Raw genomic sequence first — 21,318 nt, forward strand, 5'->3', positions numbered from 1 at the left:
AATGAACACATCATTTCCTTCCTATTTCAAAGGGCCAGTCGAGATGATTAGGAAATGAGAGGTCAGAGCAAAATAATAAACTTCTAAATGTATGTGAACAGTTGGTTTCATAGCTCTTGACTATCTTTGACAAAAAGCTGCCTTTCCATCTTGGACTGCTCACAAAAAAGACCGAGGAAGAGAGGGTTTATAACACAGAAAGGTACATAATTGTATATGTCATAGAAAAATGCCATACAGATGAATTTGTAAAGATCATTTTGTTTATGCCTCTTCTACTCTTCATTGGCTGGAGTAATTGAGCAAACCGAACCATTTGTTCCTTCATCCTCATACTATGCTTTGAGTTTTCATTCATAACATTCTGGAAGACTGGCATACTCTCAACAAACCCTAAACATTGGTGACCATAATGACAAGGTTTTGGAGATTTAATGACAGAACTGACCTGGATAACAGTCTCTTGAAACCTTCGTCTAAATTCCACCCTTTCGAGGCTCAGTGCAAATTACCTTCTCCACAAAGGATTTCCACACTTCTAACTGCCCCGGAGGGGTTTCCATAGCATAGTGATTATCATGTTCACCTTGCACTATTCTATATTCAAATCTCTCCCTTTTCTTAATTATTTGTGCTTATAGTACCATGCCATGTGACAATGTTATTTTGTAGCATTATAGAATTTTTCCAACAATTCATTTTTTTTTTTAACCTCAGGTGTGGTGTATTCAATCATAATGCCCGTTTTCATCACTGGTTGTGCAAGAGCCCTCTTGTATATTATATTTTATCCCCATACTGTACCCTCATTCATTGCCTTCCTCACTCTGAGTTACCATTTTAATAAATCTAATGTATATCTTTTTATTGTATGTTTTCTTATAAAATGAGCACTACCTTCCATGCACGTAAATTTAAGTGCATGTAAACAGAATTGTGTTATGGCTCATCATTTATGTCCTCTACTCATTGCCACTCTCTTAGGATATAAGCATGTTGCCATGTGTTCATTTATTCCATTGCTGCTGTACCCCATGGTATACCTCTGTCACTTCCCCCTTTTGTTAAGGATAGCCATCCGAGTGGCCTTGAACTTACCCAACTATTCTAGTTATTTTATGTATATTGACTATAGCTAAACTATTAACTGCTTATAAAAAAGAAACATTTTTCTTCTCTACATCCCTCTTGATGGTAGGTGGTCAAGGAATATTTGCTGATTTTCTGTTGTACTTATGTATGTTTTCTACTGTAAAGGGGTAAACATTAAAGTAAAACTCATAATAAAAAAGTAAAATAATAACTAAAGAGTTGCCAATGGAGTTTACCTGAGTTGAATTTAATCCTAGCTTTACCTTTTACTAGCTCTGTGACTTTGGGAAAGTAATACCTACTTGCTTTGAGCATCTCTTTCTTCCTCTATAAAGGTGGATAATACCACACATACCTTAGTGGGCTGTTAGGAATAAATGAATTATCTCATACAAAGCACCTCAACAGCAAACACCATAGGACAGATGTCTAATAATGGGTGCTATGAGCCCTACCCACTGCTTCAAATTATAGTCACTTGCACCTGTCAGCTGAGAGTGTAAGTACCTTAGAGGCAGGTCCACTTCAGCTACATCTTTATATCTGCTCATTATCCCACACTCTGTTTCATATAATAATCCATACATTTATGTCTAGTGGGTTGCTATAATTTTTTGGTTAGCATTTCTACTAACCTAGATTTTAAATATATATGCTGGAGCATTTCAAAATGCTTTTTGCTGGAGGGGAGATGGGTAGGGCATTTGAAATAGCACTGGGTGTTGTATGCAACTGATGAGTCACTAAACTCTACCTCTGAAACTAATGAAACAAGTACCAAAGAAAGAAAAACCATTTTATTCAAGAATGCAGCATGTGTTAATATCTTTATTGCAAGATTCGTGGCAAGCTTTTATTTATTAATTATTACATGTTGAAAGAAAAGCTTTATCTACTGAAAAATAAAATCCGAAGTTAATTTTCAGTGTATAAGAAGATTGCAGTTTTCATTTCCAGCGGTCTAAAAAAATGCAAGCACTCCTTCAATCATGTTTTGTCTTCCAGGTTTTAAAGTAAGAGATATCTGCATCCTATAACAAAGTGACAGAACATGAATCAACTCCTCATATTTACCTCATATTTACTAGTTTTTTTTTGTTTTAGTTCCTTCCTTCTGTTCCTTCTGTTTTTAGGAGCTATATCATTATGATTCACTGTTAAGAATCCTTTTAAAACCTGGGCAAATGCTCAAATTAGAATAAAAGTCATAGCCAGAATTCTAGATCTACAGAAAAATATCTCTGTAGGGCTTAGTATTATTACATCCTCTATCAGGTATAAATATCATTGGCATCTGCTCATGCTACTTCTTAAATGCTGCAACATCTTATTATTATTCTGGACCAACATGTCTTTCATACCTATAATAAATACAAAGAATTGGGGCGTCTGGGTAGTTTACATGGTTAAGCCTCCAACTCTTGATTTCAGCTCAAGTCATGATATCGGGGTCGTGAGATCAAGCCCTGCATTGGGACTCCACACTCAGCATGGAGTCAGCTTGAGATCCTCTCCCTCTGCCCCTCCCCCACTGCTCACACTTGTGCATGTGCATTCTCTCTCTCAAAAAAAAAAATTGATCTTTAAAAAAGAAAACTAGGGATCCCTGGGTGGCGCAGCGGTTTGGCACCTGCCTTTGGCCCAGGGCGCGATCCTGGAGACCCGGGATCGAATCCCACATCAGGCTCCCGGTGCATGGAGCCTGCTTCTCCCTCTGCCTATGTCTCTGCCTCTCTCTCTCTCTCTCTCTCTCTCTCTCTGTGACTATCATAAATAAATAAAAATTTAAAAAAAAAGAAAACTAAATAAATACAAAGAATTGGTCAGGGTATTTAGAATTAAGTATCTGACAGACCACTCTAAAATGATTTATGAATTTCTAGTACATTGCTTAACAGAGTAAACCAAGGCAACTCAATAATCCTTAAAACATGACATTTCATTTGGGAAGATATGCATTTACCACTTCTAACAATTTGCACTAAGATAAAAAAAATAACACAATTCAGTGCAGTTATTGTTCTTGATCCTGAAAAATGATATACACTCATAAAAACAAAGTTCCAGACATAATGTTCCTACTCTAAACAGAAATTCAAGTATTATCAACAAGTACATTTAGCTTTATTGGCATTACCTTAATATAGATGCCTTATAGGCAATTTTCAAAAAGGAGATAGATATATGAGGGATCCCTGGGTGGCTCAGCAGTTAAGCGCCTGCCTTTGGCCCAGGGTTTGATCCTGGAGTCCTGGGATCGAGTCCCACCTCGGGGTCCCTGCATGGAGCCTGCTTCTCCTTCTGCCTGTGTCTCTGCCTCTCTGTGTGTGTGTGTCTCATAGATAGATAAAATATTTTAAAAAGTTCTTTAATAAACAAATGAGATATATATATATATATCTATTGCATATATACATGCAATACAAAATAATGGGTGGGAAAAAAGGGAAGAGAAAACTGAGTACAAAAGGAACAATTTTTTTTTTAAGTTCATATGGAGTGTAAAAAATGAGGTATTTTATCTCAGAAATGTTCTTGGGACATGAAAGGATGCCTCGTCTATAATCATTAAAAAAGTGATTAGCAATAAGACCATTCAATAAGCAGGGGCACCTGGGTGGCTTGGTCAGTTAAGCACCTGCTTTCGGCTCAGGTCATGATCCTGGGGTCCTGGGATTGAGCCGCACCCCATGTTGGGTTCCTTGAGCAGCAGAAACTGCTTCTCCCTCTCCCTCTGCTTCTGCCCCGCCCCTCTGCTTCTGCTGTCTCTCTTAAATAAATAAAATCTTTTAAAAAGAAAAGACCATGTAATAAGCAATATATTAAAGTTGGTGTTAAGAAGAGAAAGGCCATCATTTTAGCAAAGACTAGACATAATCAAATGCTTGATTTACTGAGTAATATTTACATTTTACAGTTAGATGATCTGTACACCAAACAAAATAATGTTACTGTGGACATTCCAAATAGCACAATTGATACTGTAGTACCAAAACTCTAGCCCTGGTCCCCTCTTCCTTCAAAAACAATCACTTCTATAATGTATTCTTTCTTCACCCTATTGCTTAACTCTGTGATCTTTACTATTAGCTAAATATCCTACTACCATCAAAAGAAAAGCATTAAGGGCTAGTTCCTAACATAATGTTCCAAGATATGTTTTAAGTGCTTTCCATAAACTAACTCACTTAATCCCCATGACAATCCTATGACTAAGTGCATCATTTTGTAGATGGGAAGGAAGATTGACTTACAGGAAAGAACCTGCCTGAGACTGAGGGATGAGGTCATAGGATAGAGCTGGGATTTCATTGCAGGGAGCCTGGTAGGAGGCTCCATGCTCTTAACCAGGATGCTATGTCACCTCCCCAGTATGGAGGCCTTTCTTTCTCAACTCTTATCCATCAATGGGCACAATATCACTATATCAGCTGTCCTCTGACTTTAAAATTCACATGTAAATCTTTGCTGAAGCTCTACCTTTGGAGCCATCCCACATTTCTATATCCCAACATTACCAAAACACTTATAAACGGCCCACATTACACCTTGGTAGAAATGGATAGCCCCCTTCATGATTTTTTTCAAGCTCTGGACTTGTTAGTGTATCATGGAAGTTTTATAATCTTTAAGTCTCTTTAAGTATTTTAGTTTGTTTTTGCTTTTTTCATGGATTCATGTTCACTGTCCTGCAAAAACTGGTAACAAATTAAGTGCCTAACAATTTGTGGATTGTTTAAATATTGGTAGGTTATATAATGATACATGTGGTATGCTCCCACTGAATAATTCTCTTTATGTATCGATCCCTGCTACCTTATTTCTAGTAGTCATTGAAAAAATACTTTAACAATAAAAACTATCCACAGAAATGGGCTTTCTTTGCATAATTGTATCCATAATTTTTAACCTAACCCATTACATTTTCTGTGCTCTTTATACATTAAACTCCTGTGATGGTCACAATTTTCTGAGAAATAGTTCAAAACATTCCTCACTTTTCTGTAAGAATGAGTGCCTAAAGAATGAATAATCACTATATTTTTTTCAGACACGGACATTTTGGTACATCTCATAGGTACACAGTGCTTCCAGAATGAGGCCAAAGGAAGCAGCACTATACAGAGAGAGTGCATGAGTGTTAAGAGTGCTTTGAGAGAATTAAGTACAGAGCTAAGGTACATGTCCTGGGGAGAAATTGGGAGGGGATGCCAGGTAGCAACCCAAGGAGATGATATGAGGTAGGAACTTGTGATGAAGAACAGGAGCAAAAGAGTATTCTGACACATACACCAATCAGTCAGGAAGTGTTGAAGATAAAATGGCAATGTATGATTTGTTTTTACCTTGTAGAAACTTCTTTCTCCAAGACCAGTAGTAATTTATAGTAAACCAACAGATCTGCATGGGGGACACAATTCTTACATCATGGTGGAGGGTTACTAAAAAGTTTTCAAGCACTAGAAAATGCCATACTTTACTACAAGACTGATTAAGAATTGTATAAATTGGTCTTACCAAACCATTCTTAAAGTTCTCAATTCTTTTCTTCCCTAATATGTTGGTTAGCCACCAAGCCCAGGTTGGCATATATTGCCACAAATATACCACCAACAAAAAAGGGTGATCCGCAATCCAAACTTCTTTCAAATCATTGGCCATGCTGATTAACATGAGCCGCACACAACGACTGGTCGCCATCTTGTGGGACTGGACTGTATCAATGCCTACAGACTAAGAAAATGTTAAAAAAAAAAAAAAAAAAAGTGAATGCTGAGTATTTTAACCAAGATATTTCATAGAACTTTTAAGCTAGAAAGGATGCATAGGTCATTTAGTGACTTTTTCATTGGGACCTCATTCCCCTTCGTAGCCCCACAGGTACTAATGAGTGTCTGTCTATAAGCTATTTGTAAAATTTCAAAAAGCTAAGAGAAATCATACACTTACCAGATAAGATTGTACAGGCTAAATAAAAGATGAAGGTTCTTTGCTTTTACTTAGATCGCCTTTAATGTATTTACTGATAATTATATGTCATTTTGGCAATGAAAGTTTTTAAACAAATTATTAATATATTTAGCAAGTGAAATTCTATAAAACGTGGAGTTCATAGGGATAAAAATGGAGGAAGAAGATAAAAGCAGTTTCTGGTAGTGAACAAATCTGGTACTGCTCATCTAGTTAACCCACCACCACTCTACGAATACATAAACTGAGGCCAGGAAGTTAGTGACTCTTCTATGCTCACACAGATCATTAGCAGTAACCAGGTCTACATTCCAAGTCACTTGATTCCTAGAATAGCATGCTCATTCTATTTTACCTTAGAGCCTCACAGAAAATGTGAAAATATAAATTTGTAAACTTTTACATAGAATCATAAATCGATCTACATCTCAGTAGAAAGTGATCTTTATGAAGAAGAAAGAAAATTTCATGATCTTTAGTGGGATTTTGTATTATTGAGTGATACTGGATTCTTCAGAAGACATTTGTCATCTACTGGGGAACTCACTATGCGTAATCCATGAGCCAAGGGAAACACAGGCTTGTGGTTGGTTGGTACAGGTGAAGCTAACCTAAAATTATCACAATTCACCAAGGCTTTTTCACTTTTAGCCCCTCTTTGAAATTCCAGTAAGATTTGATGTACTAAAATTCAGCCACATAGAACCTTTCAATGTTGCTATAACTTGTGAATTGATAGAAACTGGGTTTTAAAAATACTGACAGCCCACATAATAGTGGATTACTTCTAAGCAGTATCTTATCAATTTCTTTAGCCTTTATTAAAACTGAATGCCAAAGCACCATCAGCTAACCTTAACAGTGTTCCTAATGCCATGAGTTAAGTTTTGTAAACAATTCATAATGTGATAACATGTTAGTCTAACATGTTAGAAAAAATTCTAAGCCCTGAGACAGAGTGGTACAATACAAATAGATAACTAATAAAGCATCCAAATTATTCTCCAGCTAGACATTTTTACCTTTGTTACTTCTTCAGTTAGGGAGTTCTTCACAATATTTGATTGCACAGGTCCTGGGCAGATGTTAGAAATTACTATACCTGGGTACTCAGCAAGTTCAACCCGGAGGCAATTAAAAAAACCCTAAGAGGCCAAAAAAAAAGGGGCAACAAATAAAATTAAATATACATATCTCATGTTTGCTATTAGCATGGAATTACTTTTCTTCAACTTTTTATGAGGGACAATAGTGGCCCATTATCAAAATATGTTTTGAAATGCCAAGTAAAGGACAAAGTAATATAACTCGGCAAGCTCATTAAACGTTTTTAACTGTAATACTGGAGGAATCTAGAACAGGCATCCTTAGGTGTCATCATCTTCTGGTATGAATAGTTCACCCCTTTGACAGTGGTGGCTCATAACATCAGTGATTTTTTTTATGGTAGGTGCTAGACAAGTGAAAAACTAACCCTGGAGATTTTTCAGACACACCTTCTTCACACCAGTCCCCAGCTCCCCATTCCAAAGGTGCATGTTCTCCTTTAAGAATCACTGAGGTTGGGCTTCTTTTATCCCTCAAAGTGGTCTACAGTGCCAATGTTGGCACCAGAGGGAGCGAGAGGGGTTAGTAATACTTAACAGAAACTATTAGGAAGGATTTAACTTTTTCTATTTCTATTACTATTTTAATGGACAATTCATTTCAGCAAAATTTTTAGGGTTAGCAAGAGAGTACATGGCTGGTTAAAAATGTAATATGACTGCTTAACTTGATGGCTTTTGTAAAAACAAGCCAGACCCTCTAGACTTAAAGATACTGGCCATTTCAAGACCAACTAGGGAGTAAACATCTACTTCCCCTCGTCTCTTTTTCCTAAATTAGGAAATGTTCAAAGACTACATTTGTATAAGCTGAGTTAACTATTGAAAAGCCTAAACAGCTAACCCAGAGTGTGTTCATTTATGGTAACATTAAACAGTTACCAGCTCTTAATGCTGACCACTAACGAACAGACTGTAAGGGTTCACACTGTCAGACAGACTTATAAAGCACCTGACCCAGATGGACAGGAAAAAAGGCTTTGTAAATTCAGGAATTCCCCTACCCTTAACTTTTTGCCTTTCTATAACAAAAGAGGAGACAGGACACCATGAACACAAATCCTTCAGATGCTAATACATCTCCTTGTTTGAAGTCACAACTGGTATAGGGTGTGAACTTTCTAATGATAAACAAATTGACTCTACAGCTTATCAGGAATCAGGGTAGGAAACTGTTCTTCAAAAAAGTGCCTCCTGGTGCCAGTGTTCAGCTACTGCTTAAGGAACTAGAGTCTCAACCTGCTACATTGTATCAGAGGATCAAATCCAGTAATAAAACAGTGAGTCCTGGAAGCCAGGCCAGACAATGCAGTTGTGTTTTATTGAAAGCACTGTGCATGTCAATGAGAAAGTTGGCTGCCTTCCCTCATCTGCCTGCCTGAGACTTGCCCAGTTGTTTTGCAGGAAGTGACTACTACCCCATTACCAAATATGGGGAAATCATTAGGGTAGCATCCTGCTTCACCAGTTTGCAACTGTTTGCTCTCCACAGCAGAAACAGGGTACCCTAAAGAACCAAAGTTTCAGATCTTCATGAAAGTGTGATGACCATTCAGATGTTGCATCTCATTATTCCAACAGTGAAACATTCTACTTACATTGACCCTCAACAGCATTAATTATAAATTATGTGTCTTGGCTTTAGGCTCTAATTTGTTCCATGTTACAATTTAATACCTCTTCATATCCACTCTTAAGCCAGCACTAAAACTGCATTTGCTTCCAATATTTACATCTAGTAAGTTATGCAACCCAAATCAAGATTTTCTCCTAGCCTCTGCTTTGACTAGATTTTCTTCTTTCAGTGAAGCCTTGGTCAATAGAGTCAAGCCCAGTCCCAGTAGGGATATAAAACCTAGGGCTAATCATCCCATGGGGAGCTCCTATTTCGTGTGTGTGTGTGTGTGTGTGTGTGTGTGTGTGTGTGTGTGTGTAGTCACAGAAACAGGAAGGACAAGTACATCCTCAAGTGTGTGCGGAAGAAACGAGGGATAGATCCCAAATTTGCCATGAAAATGTGGTAGACGTGAGGATATGGGTGACAGGTTGACTAGACTATACATTTCTTGAGGGTGGGGACAGTTTCTTATCTTTATATCCCCAGGATCTGTGGCAGTGCAAGGGCATGGCAGAAATGTAGACAGATACTCAATACATGTTTGCTGAATTCAGAAGAGGCATGTGAGATTTAAGTCTTTTAGCATCTTCTGGGGATGTCCTCACCAAAGGTCTCCTTGGGTCTCTCTTGCTGTCTCCCTACATCACTGCCCAATTCCAATGACCTCTTGCATTGATGGCATATCTCCCATATGCCTATTTAGATCAGTACCATCAGAGTTGTGTTTGAGCAGCCTTACCCGAAGAGCATGTTTGCTGGCACAATATCCACTAGAGAGGGGTGCAGATATGATACCCAGGAGGCTATTCACAGTAACAATCTTTCCTTGCTTCCTCTCGATCATGTGAGGCAGAACACACATTGTCAAGGACACCGTCCCTAAGTAGTTAAGCTCCATTAGCTCCTTGAACACATCCAGGTTGGTGTCCACACACAAAGAACGCTGGGATTGTCCACCATTGTTGACCAGAATGTCGATCTAGTTAAATAAAATCAGAAAATGGGGCATTTTGAGGATGACCTGTAAATGGAATGATGGAATTCTTAGGGATGGCTGGTGGTATCATTAACTTAGAAAATCAACGGAATGGTGAATTTCCAGAAGTCAGCAATAAAGAGATAAAATAAAAACCAGAATTCATCTATGGAATTTCTAAATGTCATAAAAATGAAAGGCAGAGTGAATTTTTACCTTCTTGTGTTCTATATCAAGGAATTAGCACTTGTTAAGGTATGGAAAGTACTAATTGCATAAAGACAAAGACTTAGAGTGTAAGAGACTCATGGGCACTGATCTCACTAGTGGACCCATTTACCTCAAGCCCTTTCAATGATAGAACAAAGACAGGAATCTCTGTTGTTGCTATATCAAAGCAAGACTTATCAATTCAAAATAGCTCCTTACTTTACCAAACTCCTGGAGTACCGCTTTGGTAGCGGCTTCATGGGAACTTCTGTCGGTCAGGTCAAGCGGTAAAACGAATATATCTTTTTCTTTTAAAATGCCATTCTCTAAATAAAAACATTTAAAAATTAGTGTAGAAGTCATGAGACAGTTCAATCAAGCTTCTTTCTACTTGAATTCAGTTTAATACCCGCTCTTACAACTGGACTTGGCAACGAACTCATTTTTGGGTGGCCCTGTAGAAGAATTTCTCTCAGTGCCCAAGAGGACTGGTGGTAATAAGGAAACATCTTATCAGACAAAAAGCTGGCTGGGTACACAGGAAGTAGAATGGCTCTCTTCAATTGGAATATATATAGTCTAACACTGGAACAGACTCTAGAAGAAATCAAGATTATGCTACAAGCTAAAAAAAATTTTTTAGAGCTATTTCTTCAAGTACAGAGGTATATTTGTCTTATGATAGGTTCACAGAGTATAGCTGCTCTTTAATACAAATTGAAAAATAAAAACCATTTATGTTTTATACTCGTAAGGCATTCAGAATTCCCCAGTCACATGACACACAGAATCTTCCTTCCAGAGAAAAGGATTCCAGGAAGCAAACAAGGAACAGGACACAATGCTGAAATTCCCAATCAAGATAGATGTTGAGGTACACCTGCGTAGCTCAGTGGTTGAGCATCTGCCTTCAGCTCAGGGCGTGTTCCCAGGTCCAGGGATGGAGTCCCGCATCGGGTTCCCTGCGAGGAACTTGCTTCTCCCTCTGCCTATGTCTTTGCCTCTCTTTCTGTGTCTCTCATGAATAAATAAATAAAATTCTTTAAAAAAAAAGAAACATGTTGACCTATACTGGCCCTTTCTATTACAGTTCATCAGAAGAATAAGACTCTAACTTCAAAATACAACTAGAATGCCAATAAGGAAAATAAGCCAGTAGGGAAAACATAAGAGGTAGAAAGGTTTTATGGGCAAAGTGTAAACTGTGAAACATGACCTGTTTTAAAAGAAATGGAAATGTTTGCACCAATGATCAGACAGAAAAAAAGGAAAATAATCAGCCAAGAAATGCTGACATGGTGCTTTTCTGCCAGTATAGGACTTGCAAACTCTCAACAGCTGGAGGAACAACCACCATAAGAAGTGTTCCAGTGCAAAACACAAGAGGCCTCTTAAGGCAACGTGTCTCAAGAGGCCTCTTTCACGACAGTTGCCTTCAGAGGCCTTGTGGCCTTCGCTACTGACTCTCTTTTTTGGGTGGTTAACATCAGCAGCAGCAAACTAAAACAAAGATGCTAAAGGAATGACAAGTAGAGAGATGACAAAAAAAAAAAAATGGTCTGCTTGAAAATTCAAAATTATCTAATTTTAGGTACTAAATGTCCCATGAGACATTTTATTTTATTACTTGAGACTGCTTTCAAGTGAACATAACTATACCAAACTCAAACCAAAAAATAAATAAAAATGAACATTGTTGCTCTATATTCTGTGAATACGAATATTATCTCAAGCTGCATCTTAAGACCTAATTTAATGCCTGTTCTTTCATTTTTTGTTCTTTCATTTTGATAAAAATCTTATAGTATCCCATATGACTTTAATATCTGACATTTTATCAAAACGAAGGATCCTTTCTAATTAAGCTTCTATGATTACATACATGTATGCCATACATAAGAACCAAACTGTTCTTTAAGACAAAAAAATGTAAGATATGTGGTCACTGAAAACCCACCAGCATTTGAGAGAATTGGTGGTCACTCCCTAATACCAAGAGTCAGTGCAAAAGAAACGTAGAAAGGCACACATGAATCAATGGAACAGAACAGAAAAAATCCAGAAATAAACCCACAATTATACAGTCAATTAATCTTTGACAAAGCAGGAAAGAATATCCAATAGGAAAAAGGCAGTCTCTTCAACAATGGTGTTGGGAAAACTAGACCACCACATGCAAAAGAATGAAATCTGGACCATTTTCTTACACCATACCCAAAAATAAATTCAAAATGGATAAAACACCTAAATGTGAGACAGGAAATCATCAAAATCCTAGAAGGGAGGGGTGCGTGGGTGGCTGACTCCTGATCTCAGCTGAGGTCTTGCTCTCAGGGTCGCTTGAGGTCAAGCCTCAAGGTGGGCTCCAGGCTGGGTGGGCTCCGGGCTGGGTGTGCAGCCTACTTAAAAAAAAAAAAAAAAAAAAAATTCCTAGAAGAGAACACAGGCAGTAACTTCCTTGACATTAGCTGTAGCAACTTTTTCCTAGCTATGTCTCCAGAGGCAAGGAAACAAAAGCTATTGGGACTACACCAAAATAAAAATCTTCTGCACAGCCAAGGAAACAATCAACAAAACTAAAAGGCAACCTCTGGAATGGGAGAAGATATTTCCAAATGACATATCCAGTAAAAAGCTAGTATCCAAAATATATATTGGATACTTACAAAAACAACCCCCAAAAAACAAAGAACCCAACTAAAGAAATGGGAAGAATCTGCAACGATGTGGATGGAATAGAGTTAATATTATGCTAAGTGATGTAAGCCATTCAGAGAAAAACAAATACCACATGGTTTCACTCATATGTGGAATTTCAGAAACAAAACAATTTTGTATATGTGCTGCCAAAGCAAGCTCTGAACAACAAAACAAACAAGTATAGGGAAAAAAGAGAGAGAGAGAGAAGCAAACCAAGAAGTGGACTCTTAAGTACAGAGAACAAACTGATGGTGGCCCGAGGGGAGGTGGCTGGGTGATGGGGGGTATAGGTGATGGGGATTAAGGAAGGCACTTGTGATGAGCACTGGGTGTTGTTTGGAAGTGTTGAATGTCTACATTGTACACTCGAAACTAATACAACATTGTATGTAAACTAAATGGAATTAAAACTAAAACTTAAAAAACAAAACAAAGAAAAGTAGAAAGGTGTCAGAAAAAGAGAAGAAAAAGGCCAGGGCAGTTAATGAGAGGATGCCCAAAGGAAGAGGATTTGGATCTGAGCATTTGAAGCATTTGGAACCAGAGTGGATTGCCCAGGAAAATCCCACTCTTTCCTCTAAAATTCTCAAAATTGTATTTGAATTTGGATTCTGGTTTATTTCTAGGAAGCATTGCTGCCATTTTAGATTTACTCACCAAGGCACCTTCTCTTCACCCTTTCCAGCTCCTGCACTCTTCTGGCTGACAGCACAAGGGAGACTCCTAGTTTAGACAGCTGGTAAACCAGCTCCTCACCAATCCCACTCGATGCTCCAGTCACCCATATCACCATATCAGTCAGCTCCCATTCTAGTGAGAAACAAGTATGGAGTAAAGGCAGAAAATAAGTTATGGATTATACCTATAAATAAAAGATTACCAAAAAGATAGTCTTAAACACTACCACTAAATATGAACACATAATGTGTGGAGTTTTTAATTTTTAATATCCTATATTTTGGTCTTGATTCTGGTGATGATCTCACAGGTATACACTTACCTCAAACTAACTGAGTTGTATACATTAAATATACAGTTTTTTAACATGCTAATCATACTTCAACAAAGTGACTTAAAAATGTTTTTAATTAAATATCCTCAGAAAGCACCTAACCTAATTTTTTTAAAAAGCGTGAATACAAATCTGACTAGTAACAGTTATCAACACATTACCTTGGATATTCCACTCTTGGGTGCATTTTCCAGACTTTATTTAGGGTGAGCCTTGTAAACTCGATGGTCTGACTCCAAGGGTCTATTTATCTATATATTCAACTAAGAAAGGTAAGACTAAGTGGACAAAAAGTCTGTCTGGACTCACCTTCTCACTTTCATTACCCATGATGAGGGATTCAGATAAGATGATCACTAAAGGTCCCATGACAGTTTTGAATTCTATTATTCTGATTTCTTGCAATGGAGGTATCGATGATGACTCTGAATATACCAAGTTCTACCGTACAGCACGGTGGAATCATTCTGGATTTTTGCTTTCCCCATTTGCCAATCGTATCTGATACCTATCAAGTGAAGGCCATTTTGTAAAAGTGCTCCCCAAATGCCTGAGCTTCCATCTTGGAAAATAACTGCTCACCCAAGATGAAATGCACACGATAGAGAAATGAAATGCTATTCTCTGCCTGCCCAATTATGTTCTTGTTAAAGACTGTAAAAAATGTTACAGCACTCAAGCAATGAGTGGTGGTTTATTCTCCTTTTCTCCAATGAAAAACTTAACTTGCATTGTAGGACAGGATAACCACTGTCTATCTGAATTCCTAGAGAGTCATTGTGGTACAACACTCCTGTGTACTTTCTTTATTAAAATATGTGTTATCAAAAACAGCAAGCTATCTGGATGGCTTAGTCGGTTAAGCATTGGACTTCGCATGATTTCAGCATCCTGGGATCAAGCCCCATATCCGTCTCCCTTCTCAATGGGGAATGAGTTTGTCCCTCTGCCTCTGCCCCCATCCCCCGCTCATGCTCTCTTTCTTTCTCAAATATCTTTGCAAAAAACAATAAACAAGGCATCACTTAACCACACAGACTTCTGATTTTAGATCATAAAAATTAAAATTGGGAAATCAGTTTATTCTTTTAGTCAAATCTAAAACCTAACTGTCAGGTTAACAGTATAAGCTCTGGAGATGGCCAGGGTTCAAATTTTGGCTCTGTCACCCAGAACAATGAAATGCCTCCATGAGAAAACTTGGTTCCTTAATTTTCCACTGGATAAATAATAAAACCTCCCTCATAGCACTGTTGAGAAAAAATGAGTTAAAATAAGTCTCCAGAGCAGTGTCTGATACATATTCAGTGCCTAATGAAATATCAACTAATTATTGCTAAACTGTTTAACAAATAGACTTTTTAGCAGCAAAACATAAAATATTCATGCAATAACGTATGTATTCTCATGTGTTCAGCCAGGGGCAATGGGGTTACTAACTATAATGGCTTAATATATTTCCATGACTTCTATGTGCTTAAACACATTACCTTATTAAAACCTTCACAAGAAACTTATGAAATAAGAATTCTCTTAATTTTGTAAAAAAGGAAACTGAGGATCATAGACATGAATTTGCCCCACTAGACTGCATACTCCCTTAAGGCTGGGACCCTGTCTGCCTTATTCACTGTTCAGGGCCTAGCACAGAGCCTGGAATATATTAAGAACTCCATCAGTAACTGTTGAGTATTTTTTTTAAGATTTTATTTATTTATTCATAGATACACAGAGAGAGAGAGAGAGGCAGAGACACAGGCAGAGGGAGAAGTAGGCTCCATGCAGGGAGCCTGACGTGGGACTCGATCCAGGGTCTCCAGGATCAGCCCTGGGCTGCAGGCGACGCTAAACCGCTGCGCCACCGGGGATACCCGGTAACTGTTGAGTAAACACCCAACAACCCTAGCAGGGCTGGGATATAAGCCCAAGTACATCTAGTTCCAAAGCCCACACTCTGACCACTAGCCCATGGTGTCCACATTTTAATATGATCAATATTTTAAAGCCCAACTGTTTCTTAGCCATTCAAGAAAATACACCTTGCCTTCAGAAAAGAAGTTTCATGTAAAGATCTGAACTAAAGTTGGAAACATCCCAAATAGCCTATGTCTAGGCTACAACGTGCTTTTATGGAAATGCACAACAGAGGACTCCATCGGGAATAGCAGAATGTATATTCAGATAATCATGTATTCACTCACTGAAGACTCCTTGTTCCAAAATTCTGTAATACCCAAGACTACAGAGTAAATATTGTTAACTACTCATTAACCAGCATAAAATTAATAAAAATTTCTTCACGTTTACACTACTAAGCAAATATTACTTAAAACCAATGATGAAAACCCCCCAGGCTCATGCAGACCTTAGGTCACCTGTAGTTCTGGCCCCCTTCTTCCCACCCTGAAGAAGAAAACTTGTATTTAGCATCAATTTTTGTTTACCACTTCCATAGAATCTAGCAGACATAATGGCTCCCCTACAGAGTCTCTGAAAGCAGATTCTCAGAGTTGGAAAGAAAACTTCAGGAGAGTTCAACCCCAACCCAGTTTGAGAATTTTCTCCTCAAGCTATTGACTAATGTCTACTTAATTCCTTCACAGGATGAGGAAGCTAGTTATCTCCAAAGCACCCCCTCCTTTTCTGGAGGAGTCTCATCCTTCAAGGGGTCAAGGATTCTTTCTTTCTTTTTTTTTTTTATAAGATTTATTTATTTATTTATTCATGATAGACATAAAGAGAGAGTGAGAGAGAGAGAGGCAGAGACACAGGAGGAGGGAGAAGCAGGCTCCAAGCCGGGAGCCCCGGGAGCCCGATGTGGGACTCGATCCCGAGGCCCCAGGATCATGCCCTGGGCCAAAGGCAGGCGCCAAACCGCCGACCACCCAGGGATCCCCAAGGATTCTTTCTTATACTGTGATATACCTTTAACTTCTCCTGCCCTGCGGCAGTTGGCAGCGGCTCTGCCTTGTGCCAACATTAAGAACACATCAGGCCTGACTGCACAAGACAATCCTTGGCGAATTTGAAGATGGCTTACGTGTCTTCCCTAAATTCTCTCTTCTCTTGCTTCTCGAAGGCTAAATAAACACTTCCAATGTCTGCGACCTTCCCTCAGAGGACGTGGCTTCAGGTTTCCCCACTCTTTGGCTCATATCCCTCTGCACAAACTCTAGTTGGTCAATATTCCTATTGAAGAGAAGTGGCCAGAAAGGATCCAGGATACCGTGGGGTCTCCACAATGGCTGGCTCAGTCACTGGGGCGTCCCAGGGTCCAGCACGGAGGCAGATACATACAAGCAGCTATTTAGAAGGCATCTGTTGTGCACTGCCATTTGTTGCTTCAGACATGACAAGCCTCCTAGGCTTGCCTAATCTTTCTTGGCAGTCATTTCACAGGTCACTCAGAGGGAGGCTATTGCCAACTAAAACCCAAGTTTTCCTCTGGCACTGCTGCTGGTGACATTCCCTGCTCTGGACTAGTGCCAGGGATCTTTCTGGAACTAGGAGCAGGATCTAAAATTAGTCACCCTTAAATTTTACCATGTGATATATATGCTTGGAAGATGGAGAATTTCTCTAGGTGGGAAATATTAGTTGCCTCTAGAGAGGCATATTTGGTGGCTGGGGGCAACTTTTCACCATATTATTTTTGTGTCATTAAATTTTGTAGCATGTGAATATATTATCTATTTTTTTAAGGTGACAAAAACAATAAACCTATGGAGAAGACAAGGAGAATTTGTTTATTTATTTAAAAAAATATATTTTGTACCTTAATAGAGTCTGCCCATCTTTCCAGTCTAAATTATTCTGAGAACCTGATGGGAACCTGAGTGCATCACCATGTGCCTTTAAACAATTTTTTTAAAGATTTTATTTATTCATTCATGAGAGACACAGAGAGAGAGAGAGAGAGAGAGAGAGGCAGAGACACAGGCAGAGGGAGAAGCGGGCTCTATGCAGGGAGCCTGATACGAGACTTGGTCCTGGGTCTCCAGGATCACCCCCTAGGCCGAAGGCAGGGGCTAAACTGCTGAGCCACCCAGGGATCCCCTCCATGTGCCTTTAACTTTGTTTTATTATCACTCTCCCAAACCTCAGTAGTCTTTCTAAGCATTTTTGTTTCCAAAAAACTCCCCCATGAAATTTTATCACCAGATATACTATATATCTATTTATGTACTGTACATACATATATCTGTGCTTTATACATAAAAAAGAAGTTCAAGAAAGCTTATTCTTCAGTCAATGCAGGTTTGAGAATGACTAAATTTAAAAATTAAGTTAAAAGTTAAATTAAAATTTAAAAGCCATTACCATGTAATTTTATTATAGTATTTGCAGAATAACTTTTAATGTCATTTATCTACTTAGATAAATGATAACCTAATTAGATAAATGATAACCTATCAAATTAGTATGCAAATTAGCCTATTACATAAGTTCATAATAATAGCAATGTAATTAAATGTATCTTAAAATCCTTCAAAATTATTTTTCCAGCAAAACATTGAACAGATTAATGAATTTCTTAAAAATTAGTTTTAGTCAACTTTTAATTTTTGCTTAATAGGTGAAAACCTTAATATAACTAGTTGTTAGATATTCATTCGGACATCGTCAACATTCTTCCTCTTCACCACTTGACATAACTGATGGATCCAATGACTTTTGCAGAATTAAATTCTTTTAAAAAAGCTATTTTTAGGTAATCTCAAAGTCCAAGTTAACACAAAAGCGCTGGGGGTCAAATGTAAATATCCACAAAGCAGCCACAAGGCAGCCATCAGACAAGAGAAAGACCCATCAAGAGAAGGCCTGACAATCACAACCATCTATTTGCCATCGCTTTGTAGCCTTGACCTCGCATAGGTGCATTTCCCATGAACCCAATAATGGCAGCACTCCAGAGGTCGTTCCCAAGAAAATGCAACGAGAGAAATGAAACATTAAGGAATAAAATTTTGTCCAGTAGGGTTGGGCTAAAACACGGTACCATCTAAGATTTTATCTGATTCTCAAGAACCAGGTTTGACACCCTGAGGAGCCCTATCTCTTCCCTTCCCTCCCAGGGCCTTTTTGAAAGCAGAGTCCATCTTCTGAACTGCTATCGCTTCCCAGTAAAGTTCCTCACATGCTTTTCGGGTCCAGGAAACGAAGTCCAGGGAAACCCCACTGCCCCTAGTCCTTAGGGATCCAAAGCCTGGTTTCCCTGTGTGGAAAGTAAGATTAATGATGCCTACTTTGTAAGAGTCTGTAAAGGCCAGAGGTCAGGTGTGCGAAGGGCGGAGCACATCGCTGTCGCACAGAGAATGTGTTTAGTGAACGACACCAAATTTTCACCAGGGTACAGGTGACAGTGGGATGGGCTGAACGCCCCTCAGCAGGCCAGTAATGACCTCACTGCACGCAAAATCCAGTTCCAACTGGGGTGATCCTTCTAGCCTTTGGCTAGTTAGGGGAGTCACTCCGGATTATCTCATTTTATTTCACAATTCAGGGAGAAGGAGCAAGTTCAGGAAGTAGAAAAACCGGGCTCGGGTTCTCGAAAGAAGGCTTGCCCGCAAACTCCGGGGCCGGGCGCTGTTTCTCCAAGGGGGGCCGCCGGCGGGGAGGGGGGAGCCGCCAGTCCCGAGGGCGCCCCGCCCAGCGCAGCGCCCCCTTCCTTGGGCCAGCGGGCGAGCCCTCGCCGACCCCGACGGGAGACCACGGGGCACGACCGCCAGCCACCTCGGCCCGGCTCCGTCCTCCCCACCCCCACCCCCGGCCGCCCCAGGCTGCAGGCTGCACGGCCCCCAGGGCTGCGGGGCGCGCGGGGGCGGCCGCACGGAGCCCGGCCTCCCGCTCCCGAGGCGCGGCCGGGCCTCACCTGGGCGTCGCCCCTGCCACTCGGCCCACAGCAGGGTCAGGTCGCCATCGGCGCGGACGAAGCGCAGCAGCTGCACCAGGAGCGCGAGCAGCGCGCCCAGCGCCAGCAGCCAGAGCAGCAGCTCCCAGCTCATCGCGGCCGCGCGCGCCCGGCTCGCCGGGGAGGACTGGCCGCCTCGGGGCCGCCGCAGCTCGCGGCAGTCGGCGCGGCCGCCTCCCCGGGCCGAGAGCCGCGCCCCCCGGGCCCCGCCCAGAGAGTGGCAGGAGGAGGGGCGGCCCGGGCTGGGCGGGGAGTGTGGGCGAGGCCCGCGCCGCCGAACCCCGCGTCCGCGCCTGGCCTAGGGCGGCAGGAGGGACCCGAGGCGTGGACGGCTCTGAGGCTGCGCGCCACCTGCTGCCAGGACACCGGCCACAAGGCTGTGAGATAAGAACGATCCTCTAACAGTTGCTTTGACGGCCTGTAGTTTCAAGGTTGGGGTTGTGTCAAAAGGAAGAGCACAGATGTTCCAACTTAAGATCGCCACTTCCTCCATCCTCATCTTTCTATTTTTTTTTTAAGATTTTATTTATTCATTCATGAGAGACACACAGAGAGAGAGGCAGAGACACAGGCAGAGGGAGGAGCAGGCTCCATGCAGGGAGCCCCATGCGGGACTCGATCCCGGGTCCCCAGGATCACGCCCTCGGCCTAAGGCGGCGCTAAACCACTAGACCATCCAGGGATCCCATCTTTCCATTTTTAACTAAACGAACCGAACAAACTATCAAACTGTCTTCCACCCTGCCCCCACCCAAATAACCGCGAGTCTGAGTTGGCACCCTGTCGGTTTACATTTGGGAAGCAATTGCAAAGAGAGTTGCCTCCTTGCTGGACGAGAAAGTGCAGTTTCAGTCAAGATCGTCCACGAGGACTAGCAGGATTGGGGACCTTGACCCAAGCAGGTTCCACCCTCAGCAACCTAAGTACATTTATCTTTAGGTAGCTACAAAGAATAGGGAAGTTTAAATAAAATGCCAGTGAAGGGCACAGTAGTTCGTACGCAATGATTATATTCATTCTTTGATAACTATGAGAATTGTCATTATTAATTATTATTTATTTTCTCCACTATAATTATCGCTTCTTAGAGTCCAACCTGAAAGACAGGGACTTTGTTTATAAACTGCTATATTCTGGTCGTATAGAATTGCCCTTGCTTGTGAAAGCGGTAAGAGTGTTTAAATTGTGATGTATCAGATCCTGTACTGATAGGGATCTCATTCTCCAAGGAATATGTACACTAGCTAAACTTAGATTTTGATCGATTGTTTACCTCAATTACAACTTGATATAATATTGCTCAAGAGCTGCCCTCTTTAGTTTACCTTTGCAATATTGGTTTTGTCTTATGATAAATGACTTTTAAACTATGGTGCTTAAAAATACCACACTGAATCTCACTCCTGTGAAAAAATTTCAAGAGTTTCCTCTGAGCCTGGGTCCCCTTCTGTAAAATTAAGGATTGAATTAGATTTAGTGTCCCAAGCCAGACCATTCAATGGATGTGTCTCTGGATTCTCCATCACAAACTCCAGCTCTGGGGAGGGTGAAAGGGGAACAGAGCTGTTTTTATGGAAAACTGTGACTAATACACAAACTTTAATAAAACCACAGGGTCATTTAACCTCACTAGCAGATTATGAATAATAGACTCAGATCCCTGGGTGGCGCAGCGGTTTAGCGCCTGCCTTTGGCCCAGGGCGCGATCCTGGAGACCTGAGA

At 40.3% G+C, this 21,318-nt stretch overlaps 2 protein-coding genes across 3 annotated transcripts in view; one reads left to right on the plus strand and one right to left on the minus strand.

Moving 5' to 3' along the window:
• PCNX4 (pecanex 4) overlaps positions 1-21,318 on the plus strand; it is a 66,042-nt gene that overhangs the window by 42,826 nt on the left and 1,898 nt on the right. Inside the window, exon 11 of one of the 2 annotated variants that reach the window (XM_077909494.1) lies at positions 718-2,876. The exons of the other annotated variant lie outside the window; for it this stretch is intronic. Within the exon in view, the coding sequence (XP_077765620.1) occupies positions 718-738 (21 nt within the window). The 3' untranslated portion in view covers positions 739-2,876. Of the gene's footprint in view, positions 1-717; positions 2,877-21,318 lie in introns of those variants that run through there. 2 annotated transcript variants of the gene reach the window in all.
• On the minus strand, positions 1,901-19,763 carry DHRS7 (dehydrogenase/reductase 7). Its single transcript, XM_077909499.1, has 7 exons — positions 19,558-19,763; positions 13,331-13,483; positions 10,193-10,299; positions 9,527-9,766; positions 7,086-7,208; positions 5,611-5,826; positions 1,901-2,123 (listed from the first exon to the last, which is right to left on the minus strand). Exons 1-7 carry the CDS (start codon positions 19,688-19,690, stop codon positions 2,076-2,078), a joined length of 1,020 nt encoding a protein of 339 aa, XP_077765625.1. The 5' UTR covers positions 19,691-19,763; the 3' UTR covers positions 1,901-2,075.

The sequence above is a fragment of the Canis aureus genome, chromosome 9 (assembly GCF_053574225.1).
Source record: "Canis aureus isolate CA01 chromosome 9, VMU_Caureus_v.1.0, whole genome shotgun sequence".
Taxonomy (NCBI): domain Eukaryota; kingdom Metazoa; phylum Chordata; class Mammalia; order Carnivora; family Canidae; genus Canis; species Canis aureus.